Source organism: Narcine bancroftii, chromosome 4, assembly GCF_036971445.1.
Source record: "Narcine bancroftii isolate sNarBan1 chromosome 4, sNarBan1.hap1, whole genome shotgun sequence".
NCBI classification, from domain to species: domain Eukaryota; kingdom Metazoa; phylum Chordata; class Chondrichthyes; order Torpediniformes; family Narcinidae; genus Narcine; species Narcine bancroftii.
Genome location: NC_091472.1, coordinates 190,783,820 through 190,802,969, shown reverse-complemented (window position 1 = coordinate 190,802,969; position 19,150 = coordinate 190,783,820). Strand labels below are relative to the sequence as shown.

The 19,150-nt window shown below is 47.0% G+C and overlaps 1 protein-coding gene and 1 long non-coding RNA gene across 9 annotated transcripts in view; one reads left to right on the top strand and one right to left on the bottom strand.

Annotated features, from left to right (window-relative positions):
- LOC138761371 (uncharacterized) overlaps window positions 1–19,150 on the top strand; it is a 29,287-nt gene that overhangs the window by 9,144 nt on the left and 993 nt on the right. The window contains exon 2 of the long non-coding RNA XR_011356278.1: window positions 9,513–9,584. This is a non-coding gene — a long non-coding RNA (uncharacterized lncRNA). The remainder of the gene's footprint in view (window positions 1–9,512; window positions 9,585–19,150) is intronic.
- The window catches only part of LOC138761370 (coiled-coil domain-containing protein 63-like), a 135,045-nt gene continuing 123,250 nt past the window's right edge, over window positions 7,356–19,150 (bottom strand). For 6 of the 8 annotated variants that reach the window (XM_069933358.1, XM_069933356.1, XM_069933352.1 and 3 more), the window contains 3 exons: window positions 18,751–18,900; window positions 15,329–15,559; window positions 15,059–15,237 (listed from right to left, as the gene is read on the bottom strand). In XM_069933358.1, the coding sequence (XP_069789459.1) occupies window positions 15,137–15,237; window positions 15,329–15,559; window positions 18,751–18,900 (482 nt within the window). In that variant the 3' untranslated portion in view covers window positions 15,059–15,136. Of the gene's footprint in view, window positions 7,615–15,058; window positions 15,238–15,328; window positions 15,560–18,750; window positions 18,901–19,150 lie in introns of those variants that run through there. The other 2 variants (XM_069933353.1, XM_069933359.1) reach the window with 2 other exon arrangements.

The window sequence follows — 19,150 nt, the reverse complement described above, 5'->3', positions numbered from 1 at the left end:
TTCGCCCCGCTCCCCCCTCTTCCCTTCGCCCCGCTCCCCCCTCTTCCCTTCGCCCCGCTCCCCCCTCTTCCCTTCGCCCCGCTCCCCCCTCTCCCTTCGCCCCGCTCCCCCCTCTTCCTTCGCCCCGCTCCCCCCTCTTCCCTTCGCCCCGCTCCCCCTCTTCCCTTCGCCCGCTCCCCCCTTCCCTTCGCCCCGCTCCCCCTCTTCCTTCGCCCCTCCCCCCTTCCTCCCCGCTCCCCCTCCCCTTCTCCCCCTCCCCCCTTCTCCCCTCCCCCTCTCCCCCTCCCCCCTCTCCCCCTCCCCCCTCCCCCCTTCTCCCCTCCCCCCTTCTCCCCCTCCCCCCTTCTCCCCTCCCCCCTCACCCCCTCCCCCTTCTCCCCCCTCCCCCCTTCTCCCCCTCCCCCCTTCTCCCCACCCCCTCCCCCTTCTCCCCCTCCCCCCTTCTCCCCCTCCCCCCCTTCTCCCCCCTCCCCCCCTTCCCACCCCCTCCCCCCCTCCCCCCCCCAACCCCCTCCCCCCAACCACCCCAACACCCCACCCCCAACCCCCCACCCCCCAACACCCCACCAACCCCCACCCCCAACACCCCCTCCCCCCAACACCCCCACCCCCCACCCCCACCCCCCTCACCCCCCCCCCAACACCCCCACCCCCCAACACCCCCACCCCCAACACCCCCTCCCCCCTCCCAACCCCACCCCCAACCCCCCTCCCCCAACACCCCCACCCCCAACACCCCCCCCACACCCCCTCCCCAACACCCCTCCCCATCACCCCAACCCCAACCCCCCCAACCCCCTCCCCCAACCTCCCACCCCTTCACCCCCACCCCCTTCTCCCCCAACCCCCCACCCCAACCCCTCACCCCCTATCCCCTTCACCCCCCTATCCCCTCACCCCCTACCCCAACCCCCATCTCCCCCTAACCCCATCTCCCCCTAACCCCATCACCCCAACCCCAACACCCCACCCCTCACCCCTATCCCCAACACCCCAAACCCCTCACCCCCTATCCCCTTCTCCCCCTATCCCCTTCTCCCCCTATCCCCTTCACCCCTATCCCCTTCTCCCCAAACCCAACTCCCCCTATCCCCTTCTCCCCAACCCCAACTCCCCAACCCAACTCCCTATCCCCTTCTCCCCTATCCCCTTCTCCCCAACCCCTCACCCCTATCCCCTTCTCCCCTATCCCCTTCTCCCCTATCCCCTTCACCCCTATCCCCTTCTCCCAATCCCCTTCTCCCCTATCCCCTCTCCCCTATCCCCTTCTCCCCTATCCCCTTCTCCCCTATCCCCTTCTCCCCTATCCCCTTCTCCCCTATCCCCTTCTCCCCAACCCCATCCCCCTATCCCCTTCACCCCTATCCCCTTCTCCCCAATCCCCTTCTCCCCTATCCCCTCTCCCCTATCCCCTTCTCCCCAATCCCCTTCTCCCCAACCCTTCTCCCCTATCCCCTTCTCCCCTATCCCCTTCTCCCCTATCCCCTTCTCCCCTATCCCCTTCTCCCCTATCCCCTTCTCCCCTATCCCCTTCTCCCCTATCCCCTTCTCCCCTATCCCCTTCTCCCCTATCCCCTTCTCCCCTATCCCCTTCTCCCCTATCCCCTTCTCCCCTATCCCCTTCTCCCCTATCCCCTCCCCTATCCCCTTCCCCCTACCCCTTCTCCCCTATCCCCTTCTCCCCTATCCCCTTCTCCCCTATCCCCTTCTCCCCTACCCCCCTTCTCCCCCTCCCCTCTCCCCCTCCCCCTCACCCCCTCCCTTCACCCCCTCCCCCTTCTCCCCCTCCCCCCTTCTCCCCCTCCCCCTTCTCCCCCTCCCCCTTCTCCCCCTCCCCCTCTCCCCCTCCCCCTTCTCCCCCTCCCCCTTCTCCCCCTCCCCCTTCTCCCCCTCCCCCCTTCTCCCCCTCCCCCCTCTCCCCCTCCCCCCTTCTCCCCCTCCCCCCTTCTCCCCCTCCCCCCTTCTCCCCCTCCCCCCTTCTCCCCCTCCCCCCTTCTCCCCCTCCCCCCTTCTCCCCCTCCCCCCTTCTCCCCCTCCCCCCTTCTCCCCCTCCCCCCTTCTCCCCCTCCCCCTTCTCCCCCTCCCCCCTTCTCCCCCTCCCCCCTTCTCCCCCTCCCCCCTTCTCCCCCTCCCCCCTTCTCCCCTCCCCCCTTCTCCCCCTCCCCCCTTCTCCCCCTCCCCCCTTCTCCCCTCCCCCTTCTCCCCCTCCCCCCTTCTCCCCCTCCCCCCTTCTCCCCCTCCCCCCTTCTCCCCCTCCCCCCTTCTCCCCCTCCCCCCTTCTCCCCCTCCCCCCTTCTCCCCCTCCCCCCTTCTCCCCCTCCCCCCTTCCCCCCCTCCCCCCTTCTCCCCCTCCCCCCTTCTCCCCCTCCCCCCTTCTCCCCCCCCCTTCTCCCCCTCCCCCCTTCTCCCCCTATCCCCTTCTCCCCCTATCCCCTTCTCCCCCTATCCCCTTCTCCCCCTATCCCCTTCTCCCCCTATCCCCTTCTCCCCCTATCCCCTTCTCCCCCTATCCCCTTCTCCCCCTATCCCCTTCTCTCCCCTATCCCCTTCTCCCCCTATCCCCTTCTCCCCTATCCCCTTCTCCCCTATCCCCTTCTCCCCCTATCCCCTTCTCCCCCTCCCCCCTTCTCCCCCTCCCCCCTCCCCCTATCCCCTTCTCCCCTATCCCCTTCTCCCCTATCCCCTTCTCCCCTATCCCCTTCTCCCCTATCCCCTTCTCCCCCTATCCCCTTCTCCCCCTATCCCCTTCTCCCCCTATCCCCTTCTCCCCCTATCCCCTTCTCCCCCTATCCCCTTCTCCCCCTATCCCCTTCTCCCCCTATCCCCTTCTCCCCCTATCCCCTTCTCCCCTATCCCCTTCTCCCCTATCCCCTTCTCCCCCTATCCCCTTCTCCCCCTATCCCCTTCTCCCCCTATCCCCTTCTCCCCCTATCCCCTTCTCCCCCTATCCCCTTCTCCCCCTATCCCCTTCTCCCCCTATCCCCTTCTCCCCTATCCCCTTCTCCCCTATCCCCTTCTCCCCTATCCCCTTCTCCCCTATCCCCTTCTCCCCTATCCCCTTCTCCCCTATCCCCTTCTCCCCTATCCCCTTCTCCCCTATCCCCTTCTCCCTATCCCCTTCTCCCCTCCCCCCTTCTCCCGCTCCCCCCTTCTCCCGCTCCCTTCTCCCGCTCCCCCCTTCTCCCGCTCCCCCCTTCTCCCGCTCCCCCCTTCTCCCCGCTCCCCCCCTTCCCTTCGCCCCGCTCCCCCCCCTTCCCTTCGCCCCGCTCCCCCCCCTTCCCTTCGCCCCGCTCCCCCCCTTCCCTTCGCCCCGCTCCCCCCCTTCCCTTCGCCCCGCTCCCCCCCTTCCCTTCGCCCCGCTCCCCCCCTTCCCTTCGCCCCGCTCCCCCCCTTCCCTTCGCCCCGCTCCCCCCCTTCCCTTCGCCCCGCTCCCCCCCTTCCTTCGCCCCGCTCCCCCCCTTCCCTTCGCCCCGCTCCCCCCTCTTCCTTCGCCCCGCTCCCCCCTCTTCCCTTCGCCCCGCTCCCCCCTCTTCCCTTCGCCCCGCTCCCCCCTCTTCCCTTCGCCCCGCTCCCCCCTCTTCCCTTCGCCCCGCTCCCCCCTCTTCCCTTCGCCCCGCTCCCCCCTCTTCCCTTCGCCCCGCTCCCCCCTCTTCCCTTCGCCCCGCTCCCCCCTCTTCCCTTCGCCCCGCTCCCCCCTCTTCCCTTCGCCCCGCTCCCCCCTCTTCCCTTCGCCCCGCTCCCCCCTCTTCCCTTCGCCCCGCTCCCCCCCTCTTCCCTTCGCCCCGCTCCCCCCTCTTCCCTTCGCCCCGCTCCCCCCTCTTCCCTTCGCCCCGCTCCCCCCTCTTCCCTTCGCCCCGCTCCCCCCTCTTCCCTTCGCCCCGCTCCCCCCTCTTCCCTTCGCCCCGCTCCCCCCTCTTCCCTTCGCCCCGCTCCCCCCTCTTCCCTTCGCCCCGCTCCCCCCTCTTCCCTTCGCCCCGCTCCCCCTCTTCCCTTCGCCCCGCTCCCCCCTCTTCCCTTCGCCCCGCTCCCCCCTCTTCCCTTCGCCCGCTCCCCCCTCTTCCCTTCGCCCCGCTCCCCCCTCTTCCCTTCGCCCCGCTCCCCCCTCTTCCCTTCGCCCCGCTCCCCCTCTTCCCTTCGCCCCGCTCCCCCCTCTTCCTTCGCCCCGCTCCCCCCTCTTCCCTTCGCCCCGCTCCCCCCTCTTCCCTTCGCCCCGCTCCCCCCTCTTCCCTTCGCCCCGCTCCCCCCTCTTCCCTTCGCCCCGCTCCCCCCTCTTCCCTTCGCCCCGCTCCCCCCTCTTCCCTTCGCCCCGCTCCCCCCTCTTCCTTCGCCCCGCTCCCCCCTCTTCCCTTCGCCCCGCTCCCCCCTCTTCCCTTCGCCCCCGCTCCCCCCTCTTCCCTTCGCCCCGCTCCCCCCTCTTCCCTTCGCCCCGCTCCCCCCTCCCTCCCCCTCCCCTTCCCTTCGCCCCGCTCCCCCCCTCTTCCCTTCGCCCCGCTCCCCCCTCTTCCCTCGCCCCGCTCCCCTCTCCCTTCCTTCTCCCTACTGCCACTCCTGCCCTCAGTTCCTGCTCCCACCACCCCTCCCCTCCCCAACCACCCACCCACTCTCCAAGCTGTTTTCACTTTCAATCTAATTCTACTTTCTTTAATTTGGGATGGATTAATATCACTACAGCTGCTAAGGAATTCCTTTTTTAAACCTCTTTGTCCAATATTTTATTCATCAGCTCTGTGCATCCACTCCAGTTGTGGAGTAAATGTTTGCTTGATAATATTCCAGTTTCAACCTCACTAAATTAAAGTTGCAGTGGAGATGGAAGTTCTGTTCAGCTTGAGCTGAGAATTCATCTCCCAAGCTAGAATGAGATGTAACGCCCAATGTATAGTTCCACCTGTCTTCATCTCCTCTGCATGTACTTCATCATTCACATCAATCACTGCCAGCATTAAGCCCTTTGGTGTTCTGAAGCTAAACATTATGGCTACAGCGACAGAGTAGCGGCTGGCAATGACCTTGCCGGAGGAAAAAAATACCTTTCATAAGTGCAGCAAAAAACACTTGTCTGCATCAAATATGCAAAAGTTAACATGGATATGGTGAGAAAGATTCTAAATGTTATCACAAATCATCAAATGTGTCTTTGATACTGCTGAAGGCCAGAACAAAAATTCCGGGCTACACCTATTTCAACGAGGCAAGCAGTGAACAGGTAAAGAATACTTCTTACTTTTCATGTGGGAACAATTTGCATACAATGGCAAGTTTAAAATGACATTGCAATTTTTGAGTCAATTGAGTGGATCTCCAGTTATTAGTTTGGTTATAATTCATCTTGTTTCCTTTGTTCTCTCTGCACCTGGCACCTCCATATCAACCAGCCCAGTATTAAATTGTCAACAGTGTAGATCTCTGCCAATATTAATCACCTTCCTAAGATTTTACTGCTTCCTGAAGAATCATTTTACAACCTGCTGTTGACTGTGTTGAGTCATTATTATATACATAACATGCACAGAAATTGTTTTCCATTGTTCGCCCTGTGAAGAGATTTTGAAATAAAATTCCTCAATTTTCAGGTGGTCTCGGTTGATCTCTGGTTTCCATTAAAAACACCCCCCCCCCCCATCTTCTTCCCCCTGTTTCCCTTCCTCTAGTTCTCTCTCTCTCTCTTTTCCCTTTTCCCTCTGTCTCCTTTCACGGAGCCAAAATCAATTCTATTCTCACCTTTCCTCTTATCATATCCAATTAACTTCTTTTGTCTGTTGGCCTTTCTCCCTCCCCCACCCCCACCCCCCATTCTTCCACCTCTCTCCTCAATCTAATTCAGATGCCTGCCTGCTTTTTGCTTGTACCTTGAAGAAGGGCTCGGGCCCGAAACATCAGTAATATATATTTACCTCTTATGGATGCTGCGAGACCGGCTGAGTTCCTCCAGCTGTAAAACACGGAAGTCCACAGACACCATGGTTGAAGTAAAAACACAATGCTGGAGAAACTCAGCACCAGGTCAAACAGTGTCCTTTATAAAGATACATAACAGACATTTCGGGCTTGAGCCCTTCATCAAGGTATGGAAAAATTTCGGCAACCGTTCACACAAAAAGGTAATGGGGTAGAGACGTGGGGGGAGGAGCATAGTTCCCAAAGGCAGGAGGTAATAGATGGAGAAGGAAGGGAGGGAGGGAGGGCACAGCAGCAAGCAAGTGGGGGAGGGATGGCTGGCTGAATGGAGAGGGAAGGGGGTGGAGAGCTGAGGGAACAAAAACAGGGGGAAGAGAAGAAAGGAGAGCAGGTTAACAGAAACTGGAAAAGTCGATGTTAATGCTGTCTGGCTGGAGAGTGCCCAGATGGAAAATCAGATGTTGTTCCTCAAATTTATGGTGGTCTTGATGGGATGGTGCATCAGGCCATGGGCAGACAAGTGAGTATGGGAGTGGGACACAGAACTGAAATGGTTGGCCACTGAGAGGTCCCTGTCACTGGTTCGGACAGAACGAAGTGTGCTGTGGTCCATAATTGTGGTTTCCTACACTGCAGGGTCCTCTCCCAGGCTCCTCATTCCAGGCTGGGCAGGGGCAGGGGCAGGGTTTTCCTGCTCTAGTCTGCTGCTTCCCCAGAGCCCGCAATTCTCAAGGTCTAGGCTATCAAATGTGGGCAACATATCTTGAGTGCAAGCTGCTGTAGAACTTCAATGTTAAATAACTTGCCACTGGCTCTATACTACAGGCAGTTTAATACTGCCTGGGGCAATTGGATGGAACAGCTGGGCAGTAGGGCCCCACGGAAGAGTGCTGATCATGGGCAGAAACACGTGATATTCTGCATGTTGTAACTGGTACATCTACAAGTAAAATATCCAGGATGTTTGCTGTTAATGGACATGGGAAGAAAAAGTTATTATCTTAACATTGTTTTCAATGAGAGCAGGCAAAGAAATTTGAACTATGAATAAGCTTTGAAATTTCCATCAAACTCTCTTGCATCTTTAAAAGTACTCAAGATTTTTAGAAAGCAAATAGATCATGTTAAACCAGTATTATGAGCTTGTCAGATATCATGGAACAAATACATAATCTCTGGAAGAGATTGGAAAAAGCAGACAGCTAGTCTGCGAAGAGATAAACAGAGTTATCATTTCAGGTCATAAACGCAGTGTTAGAAATGGGAAAGTAAGAAAACAAGTTCCTTTGAAGTTGTATGTGGTGCTGAGACAGGGCTTTTTCTCCATGCCATGTAGTCGTGCGTGAAAGTGAGGCCATCTTGGTAAGAAATTGCACAAAAATTAACCAAGATAACAGGAGAGGCCTTCATGGGCAACCCAGAGCTATATCATGGAAATAAGCGATAAAATTACCAAATATCAAATCTCATTTATAAAAATAGCACTGGCAGTAGTGAAAAAATGTATCGCGATCACTTGGAAGACTGACTCCCCTCTGCTGCAGGCTCGCTGATGGCTGACGAGGCCAATGCAGGACTGACGTGCCTGGCCGCAGCGGCTGCAAGGGAAATTCTGTCCTGGGTTTGGTGGTGCTGTGTCACAGTTCTTCCTCCATCTCCTTTTGTTTGTAGCCATTACTTGAAAACCTATGTACGGTCTGGGGAATGCTTCCAAATCTACTTAAAAACAACAGTGAATTAATCTTCAAGCATGTTAAATGATAATGTAAACTCTTTGAGAAACATAAAATTAAAAATAAAAGTTATAATGTGGTTTGAAGAGTCATAGAGAGGTGCAGCATGGAAGCAGGCCCTTTGGCCCGCTGATTCTGTGCCAACCACCAACCATGTTGAGAATCAGGATTTTTTTTTCCTGGTTATTTATGCCTGCTGGAAACTCAACTTGGAAAAAGAGACAAAATGTTTGAGCACCGCTGTTACTGATTGTGGAGGAAAGGTGTTACACTGCCACCTGGTGCCAGGGTGTGTAATAGGAGACACACAGGTACCAGAGATGCTGGAATCTGTAACAAAGCACAATCTGCTCCCACTGATGCTGCTTGCCCCACGGAATCTCTCCAGCAGATGCTGGATCCCAGAGCAAAAGCAAACTGTTACAAGCCCAGACGACCCCAAAATCCAGCAGCAATAAAAATTCATCAACACAAACAGTTACTTAAACAAAAGTTGCTTTTACTCATCTTTAAACATGAAAAGATGATCAAACTTTAACTTATTACTATTAACTTAACCCCCTTCTAATTCTAAGTGCATGGGTATGTAATGTGTGTTTAAGTTCAGAAAAATTATTTGATTCACAGTCCAATCTCACTTCTCACTCCTCCAAGTTCACTGGTTGCAAGTAATTCTTATAATGTGTACAGAATTTAACATTTATGAATTTCACCAGGCTTTGGTGCTTGAAATGGCTACTGCTCAGAAAGGTTCTTGGTGGTTTTCAGAGACAGATTTGTTGCTTGTTGGACACAAACTGATTCCTTCCAATCAGCCACTTCAGTGTCTTGCCAAAGAAACTTGCCCCATAAGAGTTTTCCAGATGACAACCTCTTTCAGGTAACCAGAGTTCCTTTTGGTTTCTCTTATTTCAAGTGAAACATTTGGCAGCCAGTCCTCTCCTCTTGCATGGACCACAAGGACCTTGACCAGGCTGAACCAAGTACTCACAACCGGTCTTCAAAATATGGTTTTTCCACAATCTTGCCAGCTTGTCCTGTTCCAGTCCCATCTGCTGCTGCGGAACCGTAGAACTGAATTCTCTTTCTCTCTCTTCCTCTCTCTCACACAACCACATGACCCTCTTAGAACAGCCAACTGCACTCAGACAGACTGCGGCACCAGACCCAATCTTCTGAGTTTGTTCATCTGTTGCTTTTTTTTGTAATTCTTTATTAATTGCACTATGAACCACATCAACCAAAATATTTACAGATGTATCTCTTTAAATATGCACAGTGACATTCTCTTTTTTCCCCCATCCCTCCCTCCCCCCTCCAAAACCAATATATATTGAACATATAAAATACAATAAAATATCTTTATACAAAAGAAAAACAAACAAGAAAGATGTGTCATCTACTTATACACATTAAATCTGATCGTGTTTATCTTCTTCTCATTTTAGGTGGTGGAGGTCCGAGGCCGGCTCTTTCTATTATGTTTCATGTTGGTTCCCAGATGTTTTCCTTTTTCCAAGTTGACATTATACATTTATTTGCTACTGCTAAGGCTATCATAATGAATATTTTTTGGAGTCTATCCAATTTGAGACCTAGTTCTTTACTTTTTATGTTATTTAAAAGAAAAATTTCTGGATATTTTGGTATGTTGTTTTTTTTAATTTTATTTAATATCTGATTTGGCTCTTCCCAAAATGTATTCACTTTCACGCATGCCCAAATTGCGTGTATTGTTGTTCCCATTTCATTTTTACAGCAAAAGCATCTATCCGCTATTTTTGGGTCCCATTCTTTTAATTTTTGTGGGGTGATTATATAGCCTGTGTAACCAATTATATTGTATCATACGTAACCTTGTGTTTATTGTGTTCTTCATAGTTCCAGAACATAAACATAAAGATAAACAACAAAGCATGGGAAAAGTTAAGTCCTTTTTCTATCCTTGTTTAGGTTTGTACCTTATTTCATCATTTTCCTTGCCTTGCAGCTTAATGTGTATGTTTGTTATAAATCTTTTAATTATCATTGTGCCTGCATTTATATATACAAAGCTGCTTCCTTCTGGTAGACTCAATCTACTTCCCAATTTGTCCTTCAAATAAGCTTTCAATTGATGATATGCAAACTTTGTACCATGAGTTATTCCATATTTGTCCTTCAATTGTTCAAATGTTAATAAATTATTCCCCAAAAAACAATTTTCTATTCTTTTGATTCCTTTTCTCTCCCTTTCTCTAAAAAATAAGTTGTCTATTATAAAAGGGATTAGTGGATTTTGCATCAATAACATTTTTGGTATTTGGTAATTTATTTTTTCCTTTCTACGTGTATCTTCTTCCATATTTTAAATAACTGATGCAGTACTGGTGAGTTGTTGTATTCCACCAGCTTTTCATCCCATTTATAAAGTATATGTTTTGGTACCTTCTCTCCTATCTTATCTAGCTCTATCTTAGTCCAATCTGGTTTTTCTCTTGTCTGATAAAAATCTGATAAGTATCTTAATTGCGCAGCTCTGTAATAATTTCTGAACTTTGGTAACTGCAAACCACCTTAATTATACCTCTCTGTTAATTTATCTATAGCTACCCTCAATTTTTTCCCTTTCCATAAGAACATCCTTATTATTCTCCTTAGTTCTGCAAAGAATTTCTTTGTTAAGGGAATTGGTAACGTTTGAAATAAGTATTGTATCCATGGGAATATGTTCATTTTAATGCAATTCACCCTCCCTATCAACGTTAGCAGTAATTCTTTCCAATTTTCTAAGTCTTCCTGTATTTTCCTTATTAATGGCTGATAATTTAGTTTGTACAAGTGGTTTAAGTTATTGTCTATCCCGATACCTAGATATCGAATCGCTTGTGATTGCCATTTAAATGGAGATTTTTTTTGAGCTCTGTATAGTCTGCATTACTCATTGGCATCACTTCGGTTTTATTTGTGTTGACCTTATATTCAGATATTTCTCCATATTCCTTCAATTTCTTATATAACTCTTTATTGATTTATCTGGTTCTGTTAGGTATATTATGATATCGTCTGCAAAGAGGCTGATTTTGTACTCATTCTTTATTTTTATCCCTTTTATTTTATTTTCCTTTCTTATTAGCTCTGCCAATGGTTCTGTTGCTAAGGTGAACAGTGAGGGGGACAGTGGGCATCCCTGCCTAGTTGATCTGCTTAGTTTGAACTGGTTCGATATTTATCCATTTACCACTACCTTTGCCAACAATTCATTAGCCCTAATCCAGTTTAAAATATTTTTCTGGCAGATTGAATTTCTGTAACACTTTAAATAAGTAGTTCTACTCTACCCTGTCAAAGGCTTTTTCTGCGTCTAAAGCAACTGCCACCATTGGTTTTTAAATTCCCTTGAGCTGCACGAATTAAATAAATAAATTTACATACATTGTCTGCTGTTAGTCTTTTCTTGACAAATCCAGTTTGGTCTTGTTTTACTATTTTTGATACACAGTCGGTCAATCTGTTTGCTAATAATTTTGCTATTATATAATCTCCATTTAGTAAGGATATTGGTCTCTATGATGCTGGTGTTAATGGGTCCTTCCCCGTCTTTGGTATTACTGTAATTATTGCTGTCTTGCATGAATCTGGTAAGTTTTGTGTTTCTTCCACCTGACTCATTACTTCCAGGAGAGGTAGAATTAATAACTCTTTATATGCTTTATAAAATTCTATTGGAAATCCATCCTCTCCTGGTGTTTTGTTGTTCGGCAGCTTTCTTAATATGTCCTGTACATCTTCTGTTTCTAACTGTTTCATCAGTTTGCTTTGATCCTCTACTTGCAATTTCAGCAATTCAATTTTATCTAAAAACTCTTCTATTTATCATTTTTCCCCTCATTCTTGGTTTGGTATAATTGTTTATAAAATTCGTTAAAATTTTCATGAATCTCTATTGGGTTGTATGTGATTTGTTTGTCCTTTTTCCTTGACGCCAATACAGTTCTTTTAGCTTGCTCTGTTTTAAGTTGCCAGGCCAAAATTTTATGTGTTTTTTTTTCCCCAATTCATAATATTTTTGCTTTATTTTCATTATGTTCTTCTCACCTTATATGTTTGTAATATTTCATATTTTATTTTTTTGTCCGCCAATTCTCTCTTTTTCTTTATATACTCTCTTTTCACTAATTCATTTTCTGTAATTGCTTTCTCCCTTTCCAGCTGTTCTATTTCCCGATTGTATTCCTTTTTTATCTTAGTTACATAACATTATCTGATTAAGGCTTTCATTGCATCCCATAATATAAATTTATCTTTTACAGATTCTGTGATTATTTCAATGTTTTAATTTGGTGTTCAATAAACTCTCTAAATTCCTGTCTTTTAAATAGCATGGAGTTTAACCTCCACCTATATGTCCTCCAGTTCTATTGCTAATAGCAGGGGTGAATAATCAGAAAGTAGTCTAGCTTTATACTCAGTTTTCCTGAATCTCCCTTAAATATGAGAAGACAACAAAAACATCGATCCTTGAGTACGTCTTGTGCCTACTCGAGTAATATGAATATTCCTTCTCTTTTGGGTGCTGTCTCCTCCATATATCCATAAGTTTAATTTCCTGCATTGATTTAACCATAAATTTGGTTACTTTATTCTTTCTGTTTGTTATCTTTCCAGTTTTATCCAACACTGGATCTAAAATAAGGTTAAATTCCACCCCACCACCCATCAGAATGTTTCCCTACGTGTCTGCTATCTTCAAAAAAATATCTTGCATAAACTCTTGATCTTCTTCATTAGGTGCGTAGATATTGAACAGCCTATTCTGTTCCCCAGAGATAAATACTTTGAGTACTGCTGGATGTCTTAATATAAAGTGATAACCTTTCTTCCATAAGATTGTTTTCGCCATATTGAATTCCTTCCTCTTCTTTAAAAGTTCAAAACTTATGTCCAGGTAAAAAAATATTTTTTGTCCCTTATATTCCAACGGCTTATTGTCTTCTCTAACCTTCTTTCTTGCCTGCTCCAGTATGTTATCTCTTGTCGTATAATTTTAGAAGTTTTACCAATATGGATCTTGGTTTTTGATGTGGTGGGGGTTTCGGTACTAGTGCTCTATGCGCCCTTTCGATTTCTATTTCTTCATGTAAATCTATCATTCCCAGCACCTTCAGGATCCATCCTTTTATAAATTCCTTCATATCTGACATTTCTTCGCCATCTTTCAGGCCCACTATTTTTATGTTGTTTCACCTACTGTAGTTTTCCAATACATCAATTTTTTGTGACAATAAATCTTGTGTCTCCTTAATTTTTTTTTCGCTCTCTTCCAATTTCCCTCTTAAATCATTTATTTCCATTTCTACAGTAGCTTCTTGTTCCTCCACATTTTCTACTCTTTTCCCTATTTCAGTCATGACCAACTGTAAACTTTGCATTTTGTCTTCAGCTCTTTTCATTTTTCTTTTAATTGAACTAAATTCTAATGATAGCCATTCTTTTAATGACCTAATTTGTTCTTCAAAAAAGGTTTAATCTATATTTTGTCCTTCTGTTTTACCTTCTTCTTTCCTGTGAAGATTTTGGTCTTCTTCTTCCTCTTCTTCTGTGTCTGTATCTATGCTTGTGTCTTCTCCTTCTCTTCTCTGTATCTGTGAATCTTCATTTTTTTCTGATGAACTGCTTCTGTATCCTGCTGCAGGTCGTCCCATTGCTGGGCCTCCTGCTGCAGGTCGTCCCATTGCTGGGCCTCCTGCTGCAGGTCGTCCCATTGCTGGGCCTCCTGCTGCAGGTCGTCCCATTGTCGGTCGCCTCGTCGCCATTCGTCTTCTAGCCCCTCGTTCCTTTTCTCGCTGCTCTTCTGTTCTTCTCTCCTGCGTGCTTCCTCCAGCCGAATGCCCCGTTGCTGGGCGTCTCTTAGCTGGTCGCTCCGCAGCTGACCGCTCCTCAGCTGAGAACCCTCCAGCCGGTGTTCACCTTTTCTTTAGCTCACGCATGCGCAGTTGCACGCCTTTGCTTGGGTCTGAGAGCCATTTTTGAAGTCCACCAGTCGGGAGGACACCGCTCCTCTGGGGATTCACCAGCTTCAGAAGTCGGTCGCTCCTCTCCACGGTGGCTCCCTACTCTGACGTGCAGGTAAGGCCATCTTTTTTCTCCGGTGATTTTCCTCCTTCCCTTTTCTCTGTTATTCTTACTTTCTCTTTTTTGGGTGCCATCACCTGGCTCTTCTTTGAAACTTTATCTTTTTTTTCCTGTATTTTATGTTTATTGAGCTCTGTTTTTCAAATTTTTTTTCCTTTTCTCTGGAGACGGGCTGGTTCTACTCGACCAGCCACTACTCCCATCATGTGACTCCCATCTGCTGCTTTCCAAAACAATAATCCATTACTTCACAGCATGTCCAATTAACACCTACTTGTGAAGTCCTTATCGGCATCCTTCAAAGTTTCTGCAAAGGCACTCGGAGCCTGGACTGTCTGGCTTGAGCAGAGCCAGACCTAAACTATGTGACCTAAACTAAAAAACCCGCCACAATTTATCTCCTTCAAAACATATCTATATACCATATAAAATATAACAAAACTGCTGGATGAACTCAGTGCATGGCCGATGACAAGAGGGAGGCATCCATGGGCATTGCCCTTCCAACAACTCATTGTGCTCCCCCCACACCCGCAGCACCAGTGTCATTAGTCTCCTTGTCTGTTCTGTTGGAAGGAAGGGGAAGTGCAACAGCAGAGGTTCATGTCACCTGCTCTCTCCCCCCCCCCCCCGCTGAGTGAGTTTACGAAGGTCAGCTTGTTCCCCCACCCCCCCCCACAGTTACCCTAATGCCCCCCGATTGCACTTGTTCTGATGCTGACCCTAACTCAGTGAGTTCAGCAGCATCTGTGGAGGCAGAGGGATGGTCAATGTTCCAAGTCGAGACCCTGATTTGGTCTCAGGGTGCAGAGGCAATATAGACAGCATAAACAGGTGGAGGGAAATGCATTTACATCTGTGAATACTCAAACAACATCTAAAACTGGCTTTAAATTGTTCATCTTCTTTCATTGTAATACTGTATTAAAGATTCACGCTAAAACATCAAGCTTGGTATTGGAAGCATAATGCCTTTGAGCTTGGGGTACTGGAATCAAGGACAGCTGGATCAGAGACAAGGACTGGTACTTGGATTCCTTAATTTAGATCCAATTCAGAAACATGCAGGAGAAACATGTCACGCAGTCTGATTTCACTGGCTATGGGCCACACATATGGAGGGAGGGAGATATGGGACACTCACACTGAACACAGGGAAGAAAGTATTGGTTTGAGAGATGGCCATTGAAGGAACAGACCTGGAGATGGACCAGGAAGGATCTGTTGAAAAGTGAATCACATGGGAAAGTTTCTACCGATCACACAGGGGACTGACGAGATAGCAATGAAAAATGTATATATTTACTGAGTAGTTATTTGCTAAAAGAAAACATTTATTTAGGTCTCATACTTGGTTAGAGATCTTATATTGCTGAATTTTCAGGGATGTTTCATGTTCTTTGCACTATTGTTCCATACTTTGTCCCTTCCAGTTCGTGTAAAACCAGCTCACGCAACTGATAAAAATTCATGGGAAATACAAGTTCCATATCTGTAGGAAAAAAATGATGAACTAGACTTTATGGCACAGTTAAACTCACAATAAATAAAACAGTTAATACTTCTAACGACTAGTTCGTTACCCGGTTCCTTCTCCGTCTCAGCTTCAATCTCATCATCTATTACTGGCGGAACTATTTTGATGGGTTTCATGTGTCTGCTCAGCTCAGAACCAGCCAATAAGATATTAACTTTTGGAATACTTGTTACACTAGTTGTAGGACTGAGTGCAGGAGATTCCTTATGCAATTCTGTTAACTGGATTATCAGCATGTGGCGCTGTAACAGGTCAATTGCTTTTCTTTCAATTATGCCTGTAAAAAGTAAACAATTGAGTTTCAGTGGATAATACATTGGATTTATACAGATGACTTCAGAGCTGTGATGAATATGAATCCAAGAGATGGAATGAATTAGCATAAATCCAGAACAATAAACTTTATTGCAGAAGATTGTTGGAAGTCCTGACCAATTATAATCCCCAAACGGTCAAACCATGCCCCGTCCCCTAGTCCTGTTTTTACTTCCTCTTTAGAGTTCCCTTCTCTATCCCTCTCAATGTTCTGATTGTCTATGAGTCCAACCTGTTGAGCATCTACTTTACTTTTCAATATCAAAATTTTTTAAACTATCACACCCCAACTTCTCAGTTCTTGAAAGCTTCAATCTCCCCTTTCACTTGAATAGCTCTGCCTATTCCTCTTGCAAATCCTTGCTGGAAACACACCAACCAGGTCACAGAAAAAAATAATCACAGGATCTCTCATTGCCTCGGAATACTTGTCAAATAGGTTTTGCCAACCAAGTTACAGGAAGACCAAGCACATCCATTTTTAGTAGTGCCATCCATTCTGGGATCTTAGCACTGATTAATCTCCCCATGGTCTATTATCCTGGGATGAAACAACTACTTGCAATCTTCCTGTTCTATCTGGCTCTCAGATTACCTTTCCATACCACGTTCTCCCATGTCTCCACCTCCATAACTACATCCCCAACTGCCAAACCCTTCACCCCAATATTTGTCTTCAGACAGCCGCACAAATGCCCTCCTCACTCAGCCAACCTCTGTCCATCATAAGCTTGTGTCCCACAAGATGAACCACAACCACGATGAATGGTGAAGCAGGTTTGAGATGCCGTTTGGCCTTCCTCTTCTCTGATAGCTCTTGTTCTTTTATGCTCTACCCTCACACCTATTGCTCAACTACTCTGGTTCCCAAAACACCAGTTTTTAAACATTCACACTACTCAATTCTTTCCCCACTTTTCCCCTGATTGGTTACCATGCTTTCAGCCATTTGGATGCATGCTTTGGAATTCCTTTCCTAAATGTCCCATTTAATTTGCACATCCTTGGCCAAGCTTTAAGTTCCCGTTCACAATATCCCTGTGTTTGGATCATTACTCATTTTCACATTAGACCAGTGGTTCTCAATCTTTTTCTTTCCACTCACATACCATTTTAAGTAATCCCTAGGCCATCGGTGCTCTGTGATTAGTAAGGGATTACTTAAGGTGGTATTTGAGTGGGAAGGTTGAGAATCACTGCTCTAGACCCAATTGTTACTGAAATATTTTGCTTGAAAAAAATGGTCATTGGCCCATTTCCTTTGGAGTGATGAAACCGTGCATATAACGAGTCAATGAGGGACGATTAAAACAGTGGTTTTCAAACTTTTTCTTTCCACCCACATACCACCTTAAGCAATCCGGTACTGATCTCAGAGCACTTAAAATGGTATGTGAATGGAGAGAAAAAGGTTGAGAACCACTGCATTAGACCTTGCTTGTAAAAGCCATGGGACATTTGCTGCACTAAGGGAGAGATAAAAATACAAAACGTTGTTAGTCTTTCCAGTTAAACCAAGGTCCTGTGCTTTCTGATAAAGATCAGCAATTTCAGCTTATGTTATGGCTAACATTAATCCCTCAATTAAATTCTCCACAACAAACTCATTCATCTTATTCATAAATGATCCTGCTGTGTGGAAAATGTTTATTGTGATTACTGACAAAACACCATTTGTTTCTCAGAAATCATCCTTTGGCTGGAAGGAACTTGGAATGTCCTGAGGATATGAAGATTTCTATTTCAATGCAGTTCTTTCTTTTCTAACATTTTTAATTAATGTAAGATTGTAATCATATCTTCAATTCAACTTCTTGCACATATCTTAGCTAATTCTTTGTTCCTGCCAGTATTTTCAAAAATTGTGTTTATTTCATTCTCTGAATCTTTAACAATTATGAAGGTAATTGCTTTGTAAAGCAGAGGAAGTCAAAACAATATATCAAAAGTAAAAGTGCAAGCTAACAACAAAAGCAACGTAGATCCTTGAACCTCTTAATCTGTTTATAGTTCTCCCAAGTGGGATGTGAAGGAAGTCACTGTACATTAGGGCTAATGTTCCAGTCTGCACTGCCTGGGGGAAGAAGTATATCAAGACTTCCCTGGCGAGAGCTTATACTTTTGCTGTGTGTTTCTGGTGAATGCTCCCTGTGGGAGGGAAACAAATGAGTAAAAACGGCCTCTTTCAGAAAGGATTAAACTTGCACGGGAGCCTGCAGTTTATCGCATGTTCCACTGGTAACATTTGGAAAAGCTAAGTGGCAAACCAGGATTTGAACTGTGTCGAAGGTCACTGATAAATGCTCATTTCTGAGGTCACTTCCCTGATGTTACGTTTGAACAGGGAGCTGGATTGCATTGGGCGACAAAAATCTAAATCAGGTCTATGTGAAGAAAAGTTGACTTTCCTATCATTACCATTCATTTTTCTTTCACATTTACTAAATGTGTGTGTTACTGACAAAGCCAAAATCTATTAACCATCTCCAATTAATCTTCAACCATTGGTGTCAATGTGCAGAAGATATTTGAAGAAGGAATGGATGTATAACTCCAAGGGAGGATAGTGTGTGATTTGATCAGGAGACCCATCACTCCATGGGATAAAGATTACATGGTTGGGAGCTGCTATCGAAGAGACTCAGCAAGTTGCTGCATGTTATATTACGTTGGTGGTGCAAATATGGAGGTGCCAATCAAGTCAGTTGCCTTGTGGTGAGAACTTCTTGAATATTATTGGAGTTGTTCTCACTGGGCAAGAGCAGAATTCCCATCACACTCCTCCCTAGCATGCAGTGTAGATTTCAGGTGGTAGAAGGGGAGTCACATTGAGGAGGCTTGGTTAGCGCAACACTATTACAGCGCCAGTGACCAGGGTTCTAATTCAGCGCTGTCTGTAGGGAGTTTGTACATTCTCTCAGTGTCTGCGTGGGTTTCCTCTGGGCACTTCAGTTTCCTCTCACCCTTCACAATGTATGGAGGTTGTAGGCTAATTGGGTGTATGAGCTTGTGGGCCAGAAGGGCCTTTTACCGTGCTATATGTTTTTTAAAAAATTACACCTCAATCAGGACATTTCATCATCAAAAGTAATGGCAGAATATAGTTAGATTACTTTTCTGCACATTGAATGATGAAAATGTCACCATCCTTACCTTGCAGAGAAATATTAAGATCATGGAATCCATCAAATGCCTCAGCTAAAGATTCCAGTTTAATCTGGGTGAACTCATCTTTGAAATGGTGAGAATGTGGTGATTCAGACTTAGTGCTGTGTTCGTTCCTGGGACAGACTCTTGCCAAAACTGTACGAAACGACAAAGACTTGTTCTTATTACTTACAACAGTCCTTGGAGTTTAAGGAGTTTCCATCCATTTGAAAAAATCATGGGGTTTAGCTGTTTCTAGAATTGGAAGTTGGACCAATCAGAGCTGTTTCTAGTGCACACAACCTTTAGAATTTTCATTGTTTAATTATAGAAGTGAACAGGAACTCACAACTTGCTGGAATTGCACTGTGCTAATATACATTGATGATACATTTATATGATTACA